General features: G+C 33.6%; 1 protein-coding gene across 3 annotated transcripts in view; it reads right to left on the bottom strand.

Annotated features, from left to right (window-relative positions):
• The window catches only part of LOC106053746 (uncharacterized protein C12orf56-like), a 33,690-nt gene extending 10,969 nt beyond the window's left edge, over positions 1–22,721 (bottom strand). The window contains exons 1-8 of one of the 3 annotated variants that reach the window (XM_013209363.2): positions 22,247–22,721; positions 7,696–7,847; positions 7,126–7,336; positions 5,429–5,800; positions 4,395–4,585; positions 3,984–4,164; positions 2,796–2,869; positions 2,532–2,546 (exon numbers count right to left, since the gene is read on the bottom strand). In XM_013209363.2, coding sequence (XP_013064817.2) covers positions 2,532–2,546; positions 2,796–2,869; positions 3,984–4,164; positions 4,395–4,585; positions 5,429–5,800; positions 7,126–7,336; positions 7,696–7,847; positions 22,247–22,498 — 1,448 coding nt within the window. In that variant the 5' untranslated portion in view covers positions 22,499–22,721. Of the gene's footprint in view, positions 1–2,531; positions 2,550–2,795; positions 2,870–3,983; positions 4,165–4,394; positions 4,586–5,428; positions 5,801–7,125; positions 7,337–7,695; positions 7,848–22,246 lie in introns of all 3 variants that reach the window. The other 2 variants (XM_013209356.2, XM_013209372.2) reach the window with 2 other exon arrangements.
• Positions 22,722–23,850: the final 1,129 nt, after the last annotated feature.

Consider the following 23,850-nt stretch of genomic DNA (forward strand, 5'->3'; position numbering starts at 1 on the left):
GAAAGTTAACTAGGGTGTCATGAGACCATCACAATGACAAAAAAAACAAAAAACGTATACTTTCCCCAACTAATGTCAGGTACACATTAGAATTGATTTTTAGAAGACTTCTATAAAGCATTGAGGACTCCATCCACTTCCTTATCTAGAGCTGTTGGTTGTTGTACAATGCCGCCCTACCATCCCTTTCTGAATTCTTTTTTTATAATTAAATAAACAATACACTTGAGCACCTATGCCTTTTGTAGAATGTTGCTATATCATGACGTCAGGCTGGCTAATTTCTGCACTAGCAGCTATACTTTCCTAATAGTAGTTTTTATTATTCTTATGGTCCTCAGTACTGCAAATACCTTTTCATCTGAATGGTTCAAGATTAGCTATGAAAAGTTCATATTTTGTAACCCTAAAAAAAAAGGAGGCACTTGTTTTGGCATCCACAACTGTTCCATTCTAGTAATCTATGATGCAAACCATTCTAGATTAAAGACAAAATTGTTACACAAGACCTCCATTTAGTATGACAGGATCCATAAAGGTAGAGAGAATATTCATGATCTATCTCTTTAATATGCATATAATCAGCCCACCATGACGGAGTTGCCATAAAAGTGATCTTCTTATGCACTTCCTGTTTGTCACAAGAAGCTAAAAATGAAAGCTGTGATCTTCCGAAGGTCCACTGCTTTCTGATAATCTTGTTTTCTTTTGTTTACATTTCTTAGCTAGTAATATTCTAACTTTTGTTTAAACAAGCACACACACACACACACACAAATATTGTGTAAGACATAATTCCCAGAACTATTGTGTTACTGAAGCTTGTTAAAGGTCAAACAAATTCATCAAGCCAGTTTCCAGCTAATGACATGACACTGGCACAAGAGAGTTAATTCAGTTCAAGATAAATATGTTGAAAGATAATGGTCGTGCGGTTTGCGCGATGGACTGTCGTTCAGATTTATCGATGGTCCAGGGTTCAAACCCTGCCCGCTCCCATCCCCCGTCGTCCTGCTGGGGGGTTTGAACTAGGAAGTAATTATCTTCAACTATGAAGGAACATCCGAAACTAGTAAAACAAAACAAACAAACTTTGTATGACATACAAACTTGTAAGCAACCCCTGCAGGTTAATTTTACTGTAACATTATATCTAAACTGCAGTGACAATTCATTCATACAGACGTAACTATTATTATCTCTAATTTTGTAGGAAAAATTGAGGATCTTTATCATCTTTGATAATCATACTGAACATAGAGATAAACAATCTATAGAGAATGTCGATCTTCAATAAAATAACTGCCTTTTTCATTTTGTTTTAAAAATAGTTTATATTAAGCCACATGAAATATGCATTTTGATATTTTAAAAACAAAAGACAATGATTTTGGAGGATCAGGAACAGCCATTGCACCTATTAAGAGAACTATGAAAAACACATTTCCAGTGGAGAGCCTGGAATTGAATATAGGACTAAATTAATTGCAAATTGCTTTTTTTTTTAAATTACTGCCCTATGAATTATTTTAATGTATGTTCATACCATAAGCTCTCTTAATTTGACAAAAAAATTGGTATGCTTTCAAGAAACCAAACTACTGGTATATACTTAGTATGTTGTATGTAATGGGGAAACTTATTAGACCTACACAAGACAAACAGCATAAAAACACAAACCTTTTTTTTTCTTTGGGGGCTGCTTAAAATGTGGTATTATATTAGTATAATTAGATTGTCATAAGTGTTGGCTGCATTAAAAGCTTTAAAATTACTAGATTTGAGCACACACACACACACACACAATGATTAAGTATAAATGAATGAAGCGTAGGTTGAAAGCCAATGAAAAAATAAAAGCACATCAGTGAAGTTAACAAAACAAAACAAAACTGTGTATTAATGACAGCATCATAAAGGAATTTCTATACCATGATAAAATGTACATTTTATATCTGTACATAAACAAATAAAAAATGAAAAAAAGATCTACTCATTATAAACATCAACCACAGATATATTTAATGTGTAGTCTACAGAGTGCCAGGAATCATATATTCTTTGGATATAAATATTAGTAATATCCAATATGAAACAATACAAATAATTTAAATATACTGATTAATAATTTCTTTGTGTGTGAAAAGACATCAGCACATCTTTCAATATTGTTTAAATTTAAATAATTAACTTTATTAAACAGTTTAACAATGCCTGTTAAAAATATCTATAGTATCTTGTAGCCTTGTTTTTTTGTTTTTTTTAAATCAAAGCACTTTGGAAGACCTAAAAATTATTAAGTGCATCAACTCTTGACCTACATTTAGAAAAAAAAAAATCCACCTCATTTGCTTCAAAGGTTTAGATTTTATTGAAAGGATTTTGAAAAGAAACAATATTTTGTGTACATTTGAAAAATAGTTTTATATTAAACTGATAATATCAGCATACTAAAACAAATCATACAGAATATAAAAATATGTTATGCACAATCATATTAGCTCACAGTCTTAATATCTGAGAAGACTTACCTCCAAGCTAAAGATCTGCTTTAAATCAAATGCAAACATTCATGATTTTAGTGGAGAAAGAAATATGCTAAATCCAAAATAAGACTTTGAATAAGACTTTACAAAGACTTTACTGTCTCTAACAAAATGTTAAAATAAAAAAAAAGTTTTTCTTTACTGCTCTAAAAAGGGTAAGATCTATTTCCTCTAGAGAATAATCCATAACAACTTAAATAAGCACATTTTGCTATAAAGAGCTAGGAAATAAATCAAATATAAACAAACCTTTTTGTGGCATTTATAACTTTTGGATCAGTCGATACTTGAATGACTTCAGGCTCTAAAGCAAGGGTTGATTTCTGTCAATAATATTAACTAAAGTTTCATATAATACAACAAATCATTGCAATTAGGCTTTTATAAATCTTACCAATTATAAGTGTACTGTGTACCAGATTGAATAAAAGCCACTAATTTCTTTACAGTTTGATCATTCATTTGCAGAATTGTAGCTTGAAATCTATTTTTTTTTAGTCAAAGCAATACGAATTAATGACCTAACATTAATTAAAATGTAATCACTGACCCATTGTAACAATGAAAAGTTAATATTGTTTATATTGAGATTGTTTAAGTTGTAAATTGCTAACAGCAGAGAAAGTATGAACAAATTTCTTTCAAAGTAGACCGTAATATTTTAAATGATTCTTTACTTTTGCCTTTTATTTGGTAGCTAGCAGTGTCAGCCCTTATAATGATTTGGCCAATGGTTGCGCTGTCTGATATGTCTTTGATAGAGATGATATACAGATAACCAAAAATTTGAAAATTTGAGAACTGACTAGGGTAAGAGCTAAACAACAACTGCTTGAAAGACTAATTTTTACAGGCTGATTTATACATGCATCAGGTTTGATAAAGACAACCATTAAAGAAATAGACAGCTCTCAGGACAATGAAAAATTGAATTTATACAATGAAAATAAACGTTATTTTCATTGACAGATGGATCTGTTACCAAATCAGTTTGTCTAGGCAATGTCATTGCTTTCATCAACTATTTCAAGCCACATCAGTTTGTCTAGGTAATGTCATGGACTATTTCAAATCATTTGTCTGAAAGCAACTAGATTATATATATATATATATATATATATTTATCAGGGAAATAAAGTTCCCTTTTCAGACCTTGTTATCCATGTACAACTCATGTTCTATGGCCAAATGTTAAGGAAAGTGTCATGTGGCCAGTACTACAATGCATTCCCTTTCCCAAACATTTGTTTGTTTTAGCTAACCATTTGATTTGGAATGAATCAAGACTTCCTAAATTTCAAAAAAGTTCAGAATATCTTTGCTAGGATTTGAACTTGTAAACCCTTGGTTTGGAAGCCAAGTGCTCTACTACTCACTCAGCCAATCCCACTGTTTCAAGAATTGTACTGAAAAATATGTAAATGCTCAGCATCTTACAATGATGTAGTTGTTCCAGGCACTTTTGATGAGCATCAATAATGGAGACGTCAGGTTTAGGATGTAGATGTTGAGGACACATTTCCTATTCTCCACCAGACTTCCATCCACTGACAAATGATGAAGTCCAAGAAATGAGATAGAGCTGCCCATGTCACTGAATGAAGTGTTTAGCTGAGAACTGGAACAAAGTGGAACGCAGATAAATATAATCAAAATGTCATAGCATTGGTAATCAATAGGAAAATGCATCTAAAAAGTTAATCTAAAGGACAGTTCTTAAAGAAAAAACAAACATATGTCTCCTTAACAGAATGTAAGTTAATAATGTTGTTCAGCAGAATGTGCTGAAAGTATTAAAGAATATGTATATTATTTATTTAAAGTAATTCACGTTCTCAGCATACTTACTGATTTCTTTCAGGGTCTAGAAGTGAACTGCGTGATGAGGATCGAACATTAGATGATGCTCTGCTGGGTGAAGGAATAGAGGCTCCAGATGTCTGACTGGGGGCGTTGTTTGTGTTCTGTAAAAGTTTGGCTTTAAATTGCTCTGGCTGTGCATCCGCATTAATGACGCTACTACTGTTAGACGGTGTTATCTGTGGAAATGTGATAATTTTAGAGGAATAATGCACTCAATGTTTTCTTAGTACAAAGTCCTAGTAGCGAAAAAAAGAAAAGATAATCTTGCTGTTTAGCTAGTTATTGATCAAGAATGCCCAGGTAAAGATATTTAATGTGGAATTCAAAGGCTATGGTGACATATACGCATTACGCAAGACAGCAGGGTTTCTGTCCAGGGCTTTTGCAAGAGGGGATTTAAGCCTCTCAAGCCCTCACTCAAATGGAGTTTGATGATGATGATGAATGTGGAATTCAAAGGCAATTCATCAAACTGAAATGAAATAAGACAATGTCATAAACAGCATGATTGAGAGATGGGAGAAAACCTGGCATGAATTTCCCTTGCTCATCCATGACAGAATGTTGTGGCACAATTCAAAGATGCTGTGTACTCTACAGGAGTACAGTCCACTATGTAAAGAAGTAGTATTGAAATAAAGGTTTGAAATTGATAATGTAGTGTGGGAATGGACTGGTCAAAGTAAGGCAGGTGAATGGAATAGCATTAGGTTGAAACCTACAGGAGATTAGGATCTGGCTTTCAACAGGAATGAAAAGACATTACTTAATCTAACAACAAGTCCCAAAAAATCTACCTAAAAGTCCACTGGGTCTCAAAACATCTTTACTTATACAAGGGACCTCAAACAGAGTGTAGTTACTAGATCATACCTTCAATGAGATTGACTTGGATATAAAGATATGTTGAATGAGTCATGTTTTAATGAAGAAAATAAAAAAAAAACACCTTTTCTTATAATTAATGAAATGATATTCTAATTTGTGACCATGTAATCAGCCATAAAAATTATATGTACCTGATTTTTTGTGCCTCTATTAAATCCAAAGAAGAAACAACAGCCAGTGTTGTTGACATTCTCCACTTTTGTTGAGATTATTTCTTGCTTTTCTTTCTCCATTATATTCTGTTTAGATGATGGCCTGAAATCACCTGTCTTGATTATAGGAGGCACCTTCTGCAAGCGACCTGTGGAACTGCTTATGGACATAACATCACTCTCGGAAGTCTTAGTGCCAATGTTTTTCTTTTGATTCAATAAGTTTTTGTCTTTTTGCAACTGGTTCATGGAGTTGGCAGGTGGACACCTGTTTCTGGATGTGGCAGTGGAGCGAGAGGAGGGTAACCTCCCTTCCTCTATTGTTTCCATCATATCTTCTTCCTGCACTTCCTTAGAGTTCATAAGAAAGTGAATGTTAAATGTTCTTTATTTTATGTATTAAGTATGGACCATGTCATGTAATGATGCTTTTATTTAAAAATATATAGTGTTATTTTTCTAAAATTTCAAGAAAATGCAAAAGTAAAGAAAAAACATTCAAAATAAGGCAAATTTCTATTTCTACTTGTATTTAGACTAGTGGCTACTGTAGCTAATGTAAAGTAAAAGCAAAGTACCCCTTTTCAGACCTAGCACTCAATAGGACAGATGATGTAAAGCTCAACTGTTTCTATGGTTGATGGTTAGTGTGAATGTCACATGGACAGAACAACCACCTTTACTTTCCCCAACTAATTTTAGGCACCCATTAGAGTTATGTGAACTTGTCCGAAAAATTCTGAAGCTAAAAAAAAAACAGTCTTCACAGAGATTCGAACCCGGGACTCTTCAGTTCAGAAGCCAAGTGCTTTAAAACTTAGCCACAACGTCCTTTGTTGCTATTGTACAATTTCTTTTTCATTAAATTAAAAAACAACAACAACAACATGTTTTTAATAAATTGCGGGAACTCTTAGACTGAATTTTATTTGACAAATCTACATTTTCAAAATATATTATCTTGTTGGCTAGCAGTACAATCCCCAGCAAATCTCCAATGGATTTCTAAATGGATTACACAGTAATCCTGTGGATCTTTTTGGTTGCTAATGTCCTAGCTCTATATTAGTCAGGCTAAATGTCACAAGAGTTCATATCTTTTAAAATTTCACTTAATTTTCTTATCATGCTAGTGGAAGTCTAGTGACAAGAATATCGAAATTGAATCGACATGGGCCTACTTGTGAAATGTTGATAAAGAACAGACCAAATTTTTATCTCTTTAAAACTTTAAGTTAATAAAACTGCCATGAACTTTCAAATTAAATAACTACCGGTATTCTTATTTCATTTAATTGTATGCCAATGTGTATGGAGAATTGCCAGATATAGAACAGATATAGAACTGATATAGAAAAGATACAGAACAGATACAGAATAAGTTATCTCATTCCTCCAACTTAATAATGAGAATGCCATAGAAAAATAAAACACTTAATATAAATGATTGTTCATTCATTAGAGTGCAATACAAAAACGTTGATAAAGGTTTTGTATTTTTAGTGATAGAATGCTGAATTAGTGTAAGCTTTGACAAATCTGAGTAAACAAGAATTAGGGTGAAGTTTGGACATTTGGGCACCGTAGCATTTACTTGTATTAAGGAAATAGGAACCCAAAAATGACTTTTTAAGATTTCATCTGTTATGACTGAATTATTCTATTTGCTTTCTTACCTTGAGTGAGCGCAAGTTACTCTCATGATCATGACTATCATTTAAACCTTGAGACTTTTTCTTCTTCTTGGTTTGAACAGCTGTCTGAATGCTTCCTCTGCTGGTGGGTCGACTTGGTGGCAAACTGCCAGAACTCTGAGTCAGGTAGCCCAGGTCAGGCAGACTTCCCTCAATAGAGTTAGCATACCCCAGAGGAGTGGACGAGCCAAACCTGTTGTTATAACACTTCTACTGATAAGTTTTTGAAGTACTGAATATCCAAATAAGCTTTATCTAATATTAAATGTTTTCTATGTATAGTCAGCTTGCTGCCCAATGATCTGAACAGTTGGATCTAAGTCAATAAGTAATGTTTAGTGGTTATGTTTCAAATACTTTGGGATTGTACTTCACTAGGATATGGAACCAGCATCAGTTTTTATGTTCCCCACATCAAACCCACCAAGAAAATTTATTTTAAAACGGCATTAGCTAGAGTACACTTGTGACCTACAGTAGCGTGTATTGTTGTTAGACTGAGCCACCAAAAAGTTTAAAGCAAAACTAAATCTAATTTAAAATCAAAATGACCTTTCCGAGTTCAGGTCAGTAAGCGAGCTTCTTGGTGACTTTTTAGACCTCCTGTAAGACCTTCGCTTAGGTTCTGATGTCCAATAAGTGACTGCAATGTGTTGTGTGTTGGTGCGCTCTTTGCCTCTTAGAAAATCAGGAAATTCATTCACCTATTTGGAGTATAATTACAACATTTTACAATAGTCTATAGGCCCTAAATGATAAGTAGGATATACATCACCTATTTGGAGTATAATTGAAACATTTTACAATAGTCTATAAATGATAAGTAGGCAATACATGAATTATGCACAAAACTGGTAATCACTAAATGTTTGCATAAAATTTGCAATAAAATGAAGAATGGAAATTAATGAGACAACTCATTACGAATAGTCAACCATAACCTTTCTTACTAACTACATACTGTTGTAAACCTGTCCCCCACCCCCCGACTGATCTTTTTTTTTCCACGTGAGAACTTTCTTGATTGTCTATGCTGTGGGTCGAAAATGACCTGAGCAAGTGTGTTCATATATTAAGTAACTCGAGTGATGATCTTTGATTTTTGTGAATCGGGAAATGTAAATTTTATTAGGAGTGCTGTGGAATTATTTCTTTTTACTGGGACTATTGATTGTTCATAGTTGGATTGTGCTTCTGCAATCAAAATAATATAGACGACATGAGAATTGTCGAGTTAACTTTCTTTAGTCCACTCCAAAGTCGTAACAATACTAAGGTATATATAATTCTCTTCATGGCTCAAGAGTTTGGACACATAGTAGTGGAAAGAATCACTCTTTTATTTCTGCAAGTCGACGGACTAGAGTTATTTTACGTAATTTTAGAGGCGAAAAAAAAGAGGGGGGGGGGAGAACAAGTAGTATTCACCCGTCATTAAATTGCAGGACCGGACTTAAACATTGTGACCAAGAAGTCGTGGAAAGAGAACAAGTAATCTACTCTGTATTCACCCGTCATGCAGAGACGGACTTAACCATTGTGGGGCTAATGCGAAACGGATTTCGCATTACCCCAGTTTCGGTAGGGATAGTTTGTATTAGAAAATAAATTCGTCTTTCCATTTTATTTATTCTTTACTACGTACAGAATTACTTGACGAGCATTGCGTGTAGCGAAGTCATACAGTATATCATAAGAATTCTGTTTCTTACATAGATCACAGGTATTGCATAATCCCATTCTTTTTTTATCGCGCGTAGGAATGGCGTTTTTCATATTGAATGTCACCCCAAAATGACAATTTTTGTCTATATAATTTCCGGAGATTTCCAGGACTTTTTCGTATATTTTGCAATTTCAGGAGATTTCCAGGAGCTCCTGCTAAATCAGGAGGCCGCGGGAAATCCGTTATAAGTTATAAAATGTTTTAATTTAATAATTTACACATCTAGAATTAGCGCGGGTCCTATAAAAGTGCGGGACCCACTGCGGTCGCATAGGTTGCAGTGGCCTAAGGCCGGCCCAACAAAATAGCGGAGTATGCTAAGCCGCCGTTCGACTAGTACTAAGGTAATTGCTTAATCAGTTTAATGCCTTCGGGGGTATACACTGCCAATGGTTAATATATTGTTACAAAGCTTATATCAACTCACTCTGTCCGGTTTAAAGTTTGTACATGTTATTTTTCTGACACCCAATCTCTGATCAAGCTGACTTAAATTTGTGCACAATTATTTCTTTTACCTGACAACACAAGAATCAATGGGGAAAAAATTAACCGATTAGTTAATATACTTTTGGTAATTAATTATTTAATTTGGTATCTCAAACAAGGGAAATAAATAGTATTTGACTGAAGTGGTGGTATAAGCTGCTTTATAGGTCGCTGCTTTAAAGTAAGTTTGAAACAAACAATAGATAACTATACAAGCTTCTATAAGTGCCTCACTAGCAGAGTTGCTAGTATGTTGGCTTGAGGAGGCTTGAGCCATAAGTTCAAATTCAAAGTCATCCCCCCCTTTTTTTATAGCAACGCACCCAGATATCCCTTTCATTTTCCCCCTTCCCCACGTCCCAACTGATCCAGTCAAGTGATAGGGTCATAGTGTATTGAGAAAGCTAAAAGCATGAAATAACGCTTAACAAAAAAATGGTAAAAAATACTTCTAATTGCATATATTTATTACTGTTAGTCTAGATCTATTACAAATTTAATTAGATGACTGATCCAAACCAATTGATAGAACTACGCTTCATATAAGCTTTTTTTTTCTTTTTCTTTTTTTTTTTAAGTTATACTTTTTAAAAAAAATTTGAACTTAAGTCAAAGAGAACAGGTGATACATCGTATTACTTGTGCATTGATGTATACAAGGTTTTAGAACCACTGGATTATATTTTGAAAAGTGAGTACACATTCAACTCAAATGAGGACACATCTGTTCAACTAAAAAATCAACAACTTGACATAATGTAAACACCTGAACCAGATTTGAACACGATAATTTTATAAGCTCAGGGGAGGGATGAACATTGTTGTATGTGTGAGATGTACATAGGGGAAGGTAAATACGATGTAAGGAACTTGTTCCGCCTATAGGTCAATAATATATAAGATCACATGTTCGCTTCCATTGCAGTCTGAGAGCATTACGCCATATTTCTTGACCTCGATCTATCATCCTCAAAGCTTTGGCTAAAATGTGTCACTTTAGCAATCCGAAATTCTAGAGGATTAAGTAATTAAAAAAACAACAACACTTAAATAGGCCTACATATGATCACTAATCCCTGGTACAATACGAACGAATTTAAGAAGCTAGAGGGATCTGAACTCTGAACCATCCAAACAAAACATTTCAAACATTTCTCGATCTTTGAAATCAATAGTGAGCCTTTAGTCATCGGAACCATTTTTAGTGAACTAATTGTCTGAGAACCAGCAAATCAGTTGTCTAAGAACCAGCCAACCTGTTGCCTGTAAACAAGCCGACCATTGTATTTGAACCAGCTAAGAACTACATTTATCGGAAGAACTAATAGTCGTTGTACCAGTTGTCTGTTATCCAAATGTCTGTGAGCCATTTGTCGTGAGAACTATTTTGGTGATCCCAGTGTCGGTCAACAAGTTGTCTGTGAACCGTTTATTTCCCATCAAGTTGTCTCTGAACCGTTTATTTCCCATCAAGTTGTCTCTGAACCGTTTATTTCCCATCAAGTTGTCTCTGAACCGTTTATTTCCCAACAAGTTGTCTCTGAACCGTTTATTTCCCAACAAGTTGTCTCTGAACCGTTTTTATTTCCCATCAAGTTGTCTCTGAACCGTTTATTTCCCATCAAGTTGTCTGTGAACCGTTTATTTCCCATCAAGTTGTCTCTGAACCGTTTATTTCCCATCAAGTTGTCTGTGAACCGTTTATTTCCCATCAAGTTGTCTCTGAACCGTTTATTTCCCATCAAGTTGTCTCTGAACCGTTTATTTCCCATCAAGATGTCTCTGAACCGTTTATTTCCCATCAAGTTGTCTCTGAACCGTTTATTTCCCATCAAGTTGTCTCTGAACCGTTTATTTCCCATCAAGTTGTCTCTGAACCGTTTATTTCCCATCAAGTTGTCTGTGAACCGTTTATTTCCCATCAAGTTGTCTATGAACCGTTTATTTCCCATCAAGTTGTCTGTGAACCGTTTATTTCCCATCAAGTTGTCTATGAACTTAATATTTGTCAGATGAATCAATTATCGTCGTACCAGTTGACAAAGTCAGAGAAACCTTATCCTTAACCACTTCCTACAGATCTAGACATGACAGAGAATCTCTGTTCGTAGAATCGTACCATCTGCTAGAAGGTGTTATCATATAGCACTGTGACTCTACATTCTATAAGCAGTTCTTGGGGTAAAGTGACCCGCCGTGCTTCATCTTTGACTTCAGGCTGCTGAACAGAATAGTAGTTTCGGAATTGTATCGAATGTCCAGTTCACTGCTTAGTCAATAGATCGATTCACAGTTAATGTATATTAGTGCCAAGAGACACTAAAAAGCAAGACTTTTCTCAGGCCAATATGAACTTAGGTTTAGACCTTTCTCATGCTTATATGTAATTAGCTTTAGACCTTGTATGTAGGCTACTTAGGCTATACCCTTCTCATGCTTATGTAGGCCTAATTAGCTTTAGGCCTTTCTCAGGCTAATATGTAGGCCTACTTAGGTTTAGACCTTTCTCATGATTAGGCCTATATGTAATTAGCTTTAGATCTTTCTCACGCTAAAATGTGCTTAGGTTTAAACCTTTCTCGTGCTTATATGTAATTAGCTTTAAACCTTTCTCAGGCTAATATAAACCCTACTTAGCTTTAGACCTTTCTCAGGCTAATATGTAGCCTACTTAGCTTTAGACCTTTCTCAAGCTTATATGTAACTAGCTGTAGACCTTTCTCAAGCTATTAAGTACTTATTATGTTAAGACCTTTCTCAAGCTAATATGTAGGCCTACTTAGGTTTAGACCTTTCTCAAGCTAATATGTACTTACATTTAGACTTTTCTCATGTTTATATGCAATTAGCTCTAGACATATTTTCTGAATTTAAGAAGAGAGATGTAACATATTGGTATAATATCTTCATTTGCACACTAGCGCGTCAGTGTAACACCGCTTGTGTTTTCGTAATAAATGGAGTTCCTAATATGTCTTCCCTCTTAAACACTAGTTTGTTATTTGTGTAATACGAATATTCTAGAAATATGTAATTAGATTTAAACCTTTCTAAAGCTAATATTTACTTTCTGAAACTGAACTGTAAAAAAGTTGAAGCTACTGTACCTCTATTACAAAAAGAAGAAACTTCTCACTTTGTAAATGTCATCCATTGCCATCTTGTCTAACAACAATCTAACAATCTTAGCCTTAAATATTTGTTTTTATTATGGAAATTAAAAAAAAGTATTTAAATAACAAAATTATAGACGACAATGTGTCTTGGAAACAGCATAGAAAACGTTGATTTTTAACAACTTCTATAACAATTATTTATTATTTACAAGCGGGGGAAAAAAATGTTAAAAGGCCACAAAGAGGTTCTGTCCTTACCCAAACATTTATCATATGAAATATTTTTGACAAATAATTTGTGTCAACAGTGTTTAAAATATAAACCAAAAGAATGTAACATTTAAACAAAAAATCCATTCTTCCTTTATGAAGCTGATGGCGGTCTGCACAATCAACTTCCATTACCCAAGACAGTGGGCAAAATATTCATTCCACTTCTTACTGAAGACAATGCAACATTGGAGTCCAGTGTGGGAGTACCAGCTGAAAGCGTGTTTAAAAAAGACAAATTTGCTTTTTTTTTTTTAATTTTCAAAAATATAAATAAACTTTCAAGTTTCTGGAAAATCGTTAGAAACGTTTTTGAAACCTCTGTCGACCCAGTTACCACCCATAAGAGTTTGCAAGCTAAGAAGAAGAAATGTTTTTTTTTTTACAAAGTGCACAACGTAGGACTGTGAACACGTGATTACTATAAGGCAAAACTTATGACTGTAAACACATGATTACTATATGGCAAAACGTATGACTGTAAACACGTGATTACTTTATGACCCAAAATAAAACGAAGCCAAATAGATCTATAAATTTAACTGAGAAGCATTGTTTAACATCTTTACATTGTCTATAGTCTACTACAAGCAATCTAGCATTTTGAAGTTTACATAATTTATGAGATGGTTGATGTATAGGTGTGGAAATAGACAGCTCCATATGCTATAAACATAAACAAATTGCTTTAGAATAGAATACCGTTGTTTATTATTCCATGTCTATTCAAGCGTACGGCTGTAGATCAACTCTTATTGATCGGCAAGCAAACTGAAGGGCGTGTTTATAAATATTAAAACAGGTCGATGTGGTCGAGCGTTATCGAATGATTCCAATGATAAAGAAGATCCAGTTCGATCAATGTATAAGTGATATACGGTTAATCGACGAAGAAAAAAAAAAGACTGAGTGTAAAGTTTTTCATAAATTACAACTAATTAAAATAGATTTCACCTTACATGTTGAAAATATTACACTGCGTGATAAAATTCTATATTTTTGGTAAGCCCCAAACAAGGAAGTGTGTATATACATTACAAATAAAAACATATTTTCTTATGAGACTAAAAATAATGAGGATTTCAAGTGTCCAGCACAACTTTTCAATAGCTAATTGTTAGGCAACTATCTCTAGCTAATTGTTAGGCAACAATCTCAGGGACAGTTTAAACATCATTATTCTTCCCATGTTGACCACAGTAGACCTCAGTTGGGTGGATAACCGAAGGCTTTATCACTCTACTCTCACTCACAAGAGAGAGAATTAATTAACATTTATACATGTATATTAAGAATAAATCTCCGATATTTTGAAAAGGAGAGAGGGGTTAATGGGTAAATATTAGAATTAAATGGGGAAAAAAACTAACACTGGCAGCTTGTACAAATAGAAAAAACAAAGTTCAATTTCAATTCTGCAGACCAAGTCCTAACAACTTCTGGCAAGACTTGTCAGGTTTAGTCGCCTTCAGTTAGAGCCTACCAGTAGGCCCATTCTCATAAAAGATTACATTACATGATTTATAACAGGCACGCACGAGGTCAGGTCGAATCATGTCCCTAAAATGTTTCCAAGAAACAGATCCGGATTCGTGATTGAGCTCGCTCAAAGCAAAACAAAACAAATCATTTTATGTTATCGCATAGGATTTAGTGACATCAGAATAGCATGTCAACGCAAGTATTGATCGCAGTAGCCAATTACTCGCTCTGGACTCAGTGCAATAGAACTAGCCTATATAAATAAATGCTGAGATGTAACTCATATACGAACGTTGGTAAAATACTAGATGAGCTAATGAGTATTTGTACCATTGTCAGGATGGTATTTATGTATGGATAGTGATTACCATTTCTGGAATCTTTAGATTGACAAATTAAACGAAGAATTGATTTAGGCATTACTCTAGATTCTACTCCTGACATGTAGTAATAAGTAGTTCTAAATACCACAAAAGTGATTCGATGATAAATCAATACTTCTAGACGTTGACAGGTTGACACATGGTGTGCTGTAACATTTGTAATAGGTCGTAACCTTGTGGTCGAAATTGAGGTTTTTACAACATCGGCGAATGACTTTAATCAGGAGAGATGAGAAATGTTCGGAATGATGATCCCTTAATGAATCAGTTGACAGTCGAATGTTCGGTAACAATAGAAACATATGAATTGTATACAATAGATAGAGCTAACTAACATAAAGCTTGTCATATCCGGCTAGTGCTGTCTGGTCACAGTTGAAGCGGTAGAGGTTCAGTTCCGTTGGGCCCACCGATTATACGAGACGACATGAAACGAGTAGGACGTAATCCTCTTCTCTTAGAAATGACAGACGTTACTACACAAGATTTGTGGGAAGGGGGCCGGTGACAGCTGTGAAATGTTTAGAAACAGCAAAAGGTTGTCCACCCCTGCCGTCTGCCCCACATGAAAGAGGGAAACCGGGCCAGTGATTGAAAATAAAAAAAATTAATTAAGACTGGGAAGAGAAGTACAATATTTGTTTCCCTTTAACAGTGCCAGAGAATAACTATTAGCTTACTTTGACGATAATAATATTAATAATAATCAAGATAACACGAAAGAGCTGACAGACAGTAGGCAGAAACATTCCATCCATTCATGTGAGATTCTTAGGGTGATACAAGAACTGGAACAACCCTTTGAAAATAAATTGCTCTATTACTGTTTTAGTGAACTCTCTACAAAGTTAAAAGAGAGAGAGAAGAGGAGAGTTCAATCCAATTAATGGACTAAAAAAAAATCCTATCTTAGCAAGGTAGATATTTAAGTGCAAATAAAAGATACAAACTCATTTCGTCTGACAACAGGAGATATGCAAGTATGATTTAAAACATCACTTAGTGGGTAACACCGGCACCCAAATCAAAAGTCTGACACATAAGTAGATCTAGCAAGTTTATAGTTGACAAGAAGTGTTGGTTCAAAAAGAAACATTAGCGATAATGCCTTTTTAATTTTTTTTTAAAACAGACAAATGAAAATCTCATAAACTGCAGTAATAGGTTTTACTTGAACGACCAAGTAATGAAGGTTAAAACAGAAACTACCACATTAAGACTAGTTGACACGATTTGAAAGGGTGGCTGATCGATAGACATCGTGAGTCGAACACAAGTTGAAAAGAGAAAATGTACGCGAAGCTAAAAGTGCAGGTAAATACCCGCTGATACAGACATGGGTCAAAGGTCAACTTAGCATGGGTAGGTATAAACAGAGGTTAACTTTGCATGGGTATGTATAAACAGAGGTCAACTTAGCATTTGAATATTTAAACAGAGGTCAATTGAGCATGGGTAGGTTAGCCTCTTTTTGCTGCTGAGCTGTGAGCTCTTTTGTAGTCTGGTCCAAGAAAAAAAATAGTGTGCTGTTCTCTTCAGTTGTTCAATACTGCCTTACAAAGTGTCACTTATGTTGGGCTGTGGTGGTAGTAGGGTCAGCTAACCCTAAATGGCAGGTATAAACAGAGGTCAACTTAGCATGGGTAGGTATAAACTGGTTTCAAACAAAGGTCAAATTAGCATGGACTAGCATTACCAAAAACTTTGCATGAGTACTAGAGGTCTACATGAGAACTAAAAAATGGGATTTAAAATGTTATGTAATTGTTTGCTATTTTAGTATGCCATGACAAATCAAACCCCAATTGTTTGGATGAGAATCAATTGTATTAGCTGCAATGATGGCTAACAATCCCCTCCACAACCTCCATTATACAATTATAGGCCTACTAGCTAGCTGTTTGTAAGTATCAAACTTTGACTTTTGTTTAAACCAAACTTGACAGATATTAAATACTGTGTTGAATGCATTTAATAACTTTCCATTTTGAACTAAATAAAAATGGACACAAAGGGAGGCAATGTAATACAGGTTTCAATGTTACAATAATTTATGAAACCATCTACTTTATTCCACTGTCAGTCAGGCTATTTCAGGGTTATTCATTGACAGCTCATCTAGCACTGGTTGTATGTGTCTTTTGGAAATCTCAATCATGTGTATTTTGTTTGTGTTTATCACCTAAAGCACTGGTTGTGTGTGTCTTTTGGAAATCTCAATCATGTGTTTTTGTTTGTGTTTATCAACTAAAGGACTGGTTGTGTGTGTCTTTTGGAAATCTCAATCATGTGTATTTTGTTTGTGTTTATCACCTAAAGCACTGGTTGTGTGTGTCTTTTGGAAATCTCAATCATGTGTATTTTGTTTGTGTTTATCACCTAAAGCACTGGTTGTGTGTGTCTTTTGGAAATCTCAATCATGTGTATTTTGTTTGTGTTTATCACCTAAAGCACTGGTTGTGTGTGTCTTTTGGAAATCTCAATCATGTGTATTTTGTTTGTGTTTATCACCTAAAGCACTGGTTGTGTGTGTCTTTTGGAAATCTCAATCATGTGTATTTTGTTTGTGTTTATCAACTAAAGCACTTGTTGTGTGTGTCTTTTGGAAATCTCAATCATGTGTATTTTGTTTGTGTTTATCACCAAAAGCACTGGTTGTGTGTGTCTTTTGGAAATCTCAATCATGTGTATTTTGTTTGTGTTTATCACCTAAAGCACTGGTTGTGTGTGTCTTTTGGAAATCTCAATCATGTGTATTTTGTTTGTGTTTATCAACTAAAGCACTGGTTGTGTGTGTCTTTTGGAAATCTCAATCATGTGTATTTTGTTTGTGTTTATCACCTAAAGCACTGGTTGTGTGTGTCTTTTGGAAATCTCAATCATGTGTATTTTGTTTGTGTTTATCACCTAAAGCACTGGTTGTGTGTGTCTTTTGGAAATCTCAATCATGTGTATTTTGTTTGTGTTTATCAACTAAAGCACTGGTTGTGTGTGTCTTTTGGAAATCTCAATCATGTGTATTTTGTTTGTGTTTATCACCTAAAGCACTGGTTGTGTGTGTCTTTTGGAAATCTCAATCATGTGTATTTTGTTTGTGTTTATCAACTAAAGCACTGGTTGTGTGTGTCTTTTGGAAATCTCAATCATGTGTATTTTGTTTGTGTCTATCAACTAAAGGACTGGTTGTGTGTGTCTTTTGGAAATCTCAATCATGTGTATTTTGTTTGTGTTTATCACCTAAAGCACTGGTTGTGTGTGTCTTTTGGAAATCTCAATCATGTGTATTTTGTTTGTGTTTATCACCTAAAGCACTGGTTGTGTGTGTCTTTTGGAAATCTCAATCATGTGTATTTTGTTTGTGTTTATCAACTAAAGGACTGGTTGTGTGTGTCTTTTGGAAATCTCAATCATGTGTATTTTGTTTGTGTTTATCACCTAAAGCACTGGTTGTGTGTGTCTTTTGGAAATCTCAATCATGTGTATTTTGTTTGTGTTTATCAACTAAAGCACTGGTTGTGTGTGTCTTTTGGAAATCTCAATCATGTGTATTTTGTTTGTGTTTATCACCTAAAGCACTGGTTGTGTGTGTCTTTTGGAAATCTCAATCATGTGTATTTTGTTTGTGTTTATCAACTATGTTGTTATTGTTATAGTGGTAATGCTGAGGTGGACACTTGTAGTCAAACTGAAATTTCATTAGTGTGGACCTTTAAAATAATTGTATCCTACCTAATCTTATAATATTTTAATAACATGATAATTGATGGTTATAGCAATTAAAAAAAAAAACAAATGCAAAAAAAAAAAAAAAAAATGACAACTTAAAGTTTAAAAAAAGTTTTCAATTAAACTTTAATTGAAAAGAAGAGCTTACAGCTCAGAAGCAAAAAGTTAGCTTGTTGAAGCAGAAAAAGCAGAATGCTTAAAAATCCCCCCTGAAGCTGAAATAAATATAGATCAAAAATACTATTATAACAAAAATTAATGATAATATTTGAAACAGTTACACCATTAGATTTACTCCTGATACTGGATAATATCATAAATTACATACTGGAAGCCTTAGATTCTTATTTAAATAGTTTAATAACATTCTTCTTCTTAAAAAAAAAATAAAAAAAATTCTGAACTATTTACAACACATTTTTGAATCCCTAAAATATGTAAATGTAAAAACAACCCTTTTGATGTTTTGACTTCATTTTTTTTTGTTTAAATCTACTCCTTGGGGTGACTATCATTATCTGTGGCCATATGGATTGAGATAATATTGTTAAATATTTTATTGTGTAATAGATACCGGTATGTCTTAATAATAAGTCAGAATAAATGAACAAAAAAAAAAAAAAAAGATTGCCCACACTAATTCATACTTTATTTTAGACATCTAAGCAAAATAGTTGAATCATAAAATTTGAATAATTGTAATTCATCAACATCTTTTGTGTTATAAATGAATATTGTTTATAATTTAAAGCAGCACATTATAACTATTTTTGGCCAAACACATCAACTTTATTTCCTTTCTTTATTCTTTTTTAAACAATTGAATAGCAGTTTTTCATTCATATTGAGCTCATAATGTGACTTCAATTAAGTCACATGAAATATATATATATATAACTAATGAACATTCAAATAGTTTATATTATGGTTGCAATAGGTTTGTATAAGATTAAAGTAACACAAGATAACTTACTGGGACACAGTACTTACAGGAAAAGTGCCAGTGAAAAGGCAGGCGCTTTGATATTTAAAGCACAAGGGTAAAAAATATTACAATATATTTAGCTTTTTGTTTGTTGAATGATGAGTATGTCACCTTTTATAGTGTTGATTGTTGATAAAAACATATTTTGGATTAGCCAAAGTTCATAAAAGGACTTAGTGTGAAAATAAAAAAAAAAGAACCTAGTGGTAAAGTGCTTTGAATCTCAATGAAGACAGGGATTTTTATCATTTTAAGGGCATCCCGAGTCCAAACTCTAATGGGTAACTGAATTTAGTTGGAGAAAGTAAAGTGGCTGGTCATTGCGCTTGCCATAGAAGCAGATTCCTTTTACATCATCTGCCCCATAGATCGCAAGGTTTGAAAATGGTACTTTACTTTTTTCTTCTTTATGCAGACTAAGCCATTGTCTGATGTGGGTCTATTTAAGTTTTCTTAACATCTTCTGTGACTCTCTTCTACAAAGGCTTTTTTGGGGGCTTCAAATGTTTGTCCTGTGAGAGCTCTCCAACTCTCTCTTTCAGAAGCCATCTGCTGCCAGCTATTTTTCTCTATGCCAGTGAGGGAAAAATGGCACCTGAGTAGATCTTTATAGCACATACGGGGGCACCTCTGTTACCTTGAACTCCTTTTTAAGCGAACCAAAAAAAGTTCGCCTTTGGCACGCAATTGTTCCCCATGTACAGCATAGATGTCTAAGGGTAAGCAGTGCATCTAAACAGTCCACACTAGCCTCCAGCAGAACATGGTTATTTGTTGTGATAATAACTTTAAAAGGAAGGATGGGCTAATATGTTTATATTAAATCATTATTTGTATGTTTTTGTGAGAAGTACTTGAAAGGATGTGATGTAATAAAATGATGGCTTTTATTGTCTGCTTTTAACAACATAAAGTCTCTATTAATTAATTGTTGGGTTTAGTTGTCTAAATTAATATATTCCTCTGTGAAAACAGAACATTTGTAAGATAGTCCTGCCAGCCTATGCCCATTATATATAAATTGATAACGCAAAAACAAAATTATTGTCCTTTACTCAAGCATGTAATGTGTACAACGTCATTCTTCATATATGCATTATAATATTTATATCACTTTAAATATAGTTTTAAAAATGGTTCATTTGTATGAAAAGTATATATTTATTTTACAAAAACAAAAGAGTTTGCTATCAGAAGCCCCAAAGCAGTCATTGCGTTTATATTAGAAAATTTCACATTTTGGTGAAATTGGATTACCATCAGTACTTTTAGTTTTTGATATCTAAATAAGACAGCAGGACAAACTACATGTAACTAATAATGCCTTTTTCCCTTTTGGGGGCTGCTAAAAATTCTGGAATTATGATGCTCCCCACCTAAAAAAAATACAATTTAGCAACATTAATAATTGTTAACAAATCAAATTTCTTGCTAAACAAGCCCTTCACAATTAAAGTAAATGATTCTGTTATCAAAATTAAACACTTTTGAAGAGACTACGTTTAAAGTGTGTACATTCACAACATCTATAATGTATGAAGAGAAGTACAGAATATATAAACATGAGACAAAGACACACAGATATCAGATGCACCACAGATATTTCAGAATAGCATATAAGGAACAATCAGATATCTGTTTCAAAATTAATATAGCTTGAGGGGGAAAAAATGAACTGTACATGTTTATACTATATTATTTAACCATTCATCGCACCCACCCCATCCATCGGTTGAAAGAAGTATAGGCCAGACAGTGCTATTTGCAAACTTCTAAAATTGCTGTTATTCTTCATAAAAAAACAACAACATGTTTTGGGAGATGAAAGATCCATACATGATTTTGAACATTTTAATTTAAAAAATGTAGGTTTTTTTTTTGATGATTACTTATTTCTCTTTGAACTACTATTCATGGAAGGAAATAAGAGAAAAGAAAAAGTAGAATAATAATACTAAAGATTAAATCGGCTTATCTTTGAAAGATTCCCAGAGGATATTAGGACAGAGTTGAATGGTGCAGAGTTGTGAATGAGTCAGCAGTGCTATAGAATACATTACCAAAAGAGCAAGCATTCAAACATTAGAGATAATGCCAAAAAGCAGATTATATGGTAAGCCTATAGCTATTATACACACTACCAGATGTTAATAAAATGATCCAAGGTTCCTGCACCAGACTCTATCCAGTCCTGCAGAAAGTTTGGGCAAAAGATTATTCTAGAAAAACATCTGTCATTCTGCGATATAATGCAAAAAAGTAACCCTGTTAAACTGTAACTTAAGGGCTTTATAAAAGGTAGATATAGACCTAAATTCTAGAGTCTATATCTAGATTAAATTAAAGAAAATCAAGATTTTGATTAATCATTGAACTATTAGATTTAGTCTAGATCTAAATTAAATATTAACATGTAGTATGATGTAGGCCTACGACTAGTGACGAGATTAACAAATGGATCTTGATCTAATTATCCCCTCTTTTAAAGGAATGGTCAATGTGATGTCTATAAGTATAATTTATTAAAGATCTATTTAACAATGATGTAGGCCTACGACTAGTGACGAGATTAACAAATGGATCTTGATCTAATTATCCCCTCTTTTAAAGGAATGGTCAATGTGATGTCTATAAGTATAATTTATTAAAGATCTATTTAACAATGATGTAGGCCTACGACTAGTGACGAGATTAACAAATGGATCTTGATCTAATTATCCCCTCTTTTAAAGGAATGGTCAATGTGATGTCTATAAGTATAATTTATTAAAGATCTATTTAACAATAAGATATTCTTGATTAATAAATATTTTACTATTTACATTCTAGATCTAGATATCTACATCTGGATCTACATTGATTTAATCATTTTAATTAATTAATTAATTGTAATTATTGTAAAACACCTTTGTCTTTGGTGACCTACCAGCTCGACAGAAATTACATCCTTTAGGTGCACTGCTTCCTCAACAGTTTTAGGAGGGTTTTCCGTGAGATACAGCCTTTCATCACTGAGAACAATGAATTTGAATGCTTTACTTTCCTTTTCTGAAGAAATCACACAAGACTCGTATGCACGTACTCGCTCGAACGCCTCATCTGAGAAACTCCTCTTAAGAAAGCTTTCAAATTTACTGTCTTTTTTATACAGTTCCACATTACCTCTTCCCCACGCCATGCAAATGTTAGATCTAGATTTTAAATTCTTTTTCTAACTCTGTGTCTTAAAATATAACATTTACAATGCATGTGTCGTAAAAATGTACGCGTTTCCATTCACGTTTCTGTGCCATACAAACTGAAACGGAAGTAGCAGTATCAGGACGCTTCTCGTAACTACCGGTTACAAACATGATCCGCGTTTTAAAGCAACTGACCACCAACTCTAGCCAATGGGGTAAAATGAGAATAAATAAATTGGATACAAAATCGCACACACACACACACAAAATAGCCCGTTAACTAATTATTTTATTTAGATCTACTTTTAAATTGTGTGATTAAATTATATTTAAATATAGATCTCTAGCTCATATCTATCTATATGAAGAGCACACCTAATCCATGAAATAAACAAACTTTCAATAAGTGATTATAAGTGAGACGATAGATCTAAATATTCTAAATCTGTAGATTAAATTTAAACGATGTAAATCTAGAATCTAGATCTGTCTATACTATATGTGTCTACTATAAGACTTATAGTAATAACTTATAATAAGTTATCTAGATCTACTATAACTATAATAAAATATCTTTAACTTTAATATAAATTATAATATGTCCTTGTTTCAATTTATTTTTAACAGAATTACGACACAGCAATCTCAACAAATGTAGATCTAGGTCTAGATCTGGCTTAAATAAAAACAAACTTAATTTTTAAAATTTTATTTTAATGTTTTTTGTTGTGTGTGTGTGTGTGTGTGTGTGTTTTGTTGTTTAACTTGTAACGGGTATTCCCCCAACCAGTGGCGTAGCTAGGGTATATGATTCCCTGTGCTGAAGCTCGTCGAGAAAAAAAACAAACTACGAAAAGCCCCTTTCTCTGCAAAATAACATGTATTCATTGTTTAAAAAAAACAACAACAATTAGACAAAAAAGCTTATTCAAATAAATCTTATGTGGTAGCTTGTTTAATAGAAATCATTTTTTTCCACCAGCTCTTGTAAAGCAAAGCAAAATTAATGAATCATAAATTTGTCATTGTTGATCGCTGGTAATTCTTAATCAACACTAGTCTTAAGAAATTTGGCTTGCATGTAGCTACAGTTGTCAGAAATATGCAAACCAATTGAACCAAGATGACGATATTAGGGACTGAATCATCTAACTGATTTGATTTGTATAAAGCACAATAGCTACAGGTTCTTGTTTCGCAAGCTCGGAAACTTTTAAAGAAACTTTGACAAAACAGTTGAAAGCCTCATTCCCTCCAGAAAACATTCATTTTTATTCATGTCGATTGGAGCACAATACCTATTCACATTACTTCTAAATCAGAAATAACTTAGAGAATAGTCTACTTT

Source organism: Biomphalaria glabrata, chromosome 4, assembly GCF_947242115.1.
Source record: "Biomphalaria glabrata chromosome 4, xgBioGlab47.1, whole genome shotgun sequence".
NCBI classification, from domain to species: domain Eukaryota; kingdom Metazoa; phylum Mollusca; class Gastropoda; family Planorbidae; genus Biomphalaria; species Biomphalaria glabrata.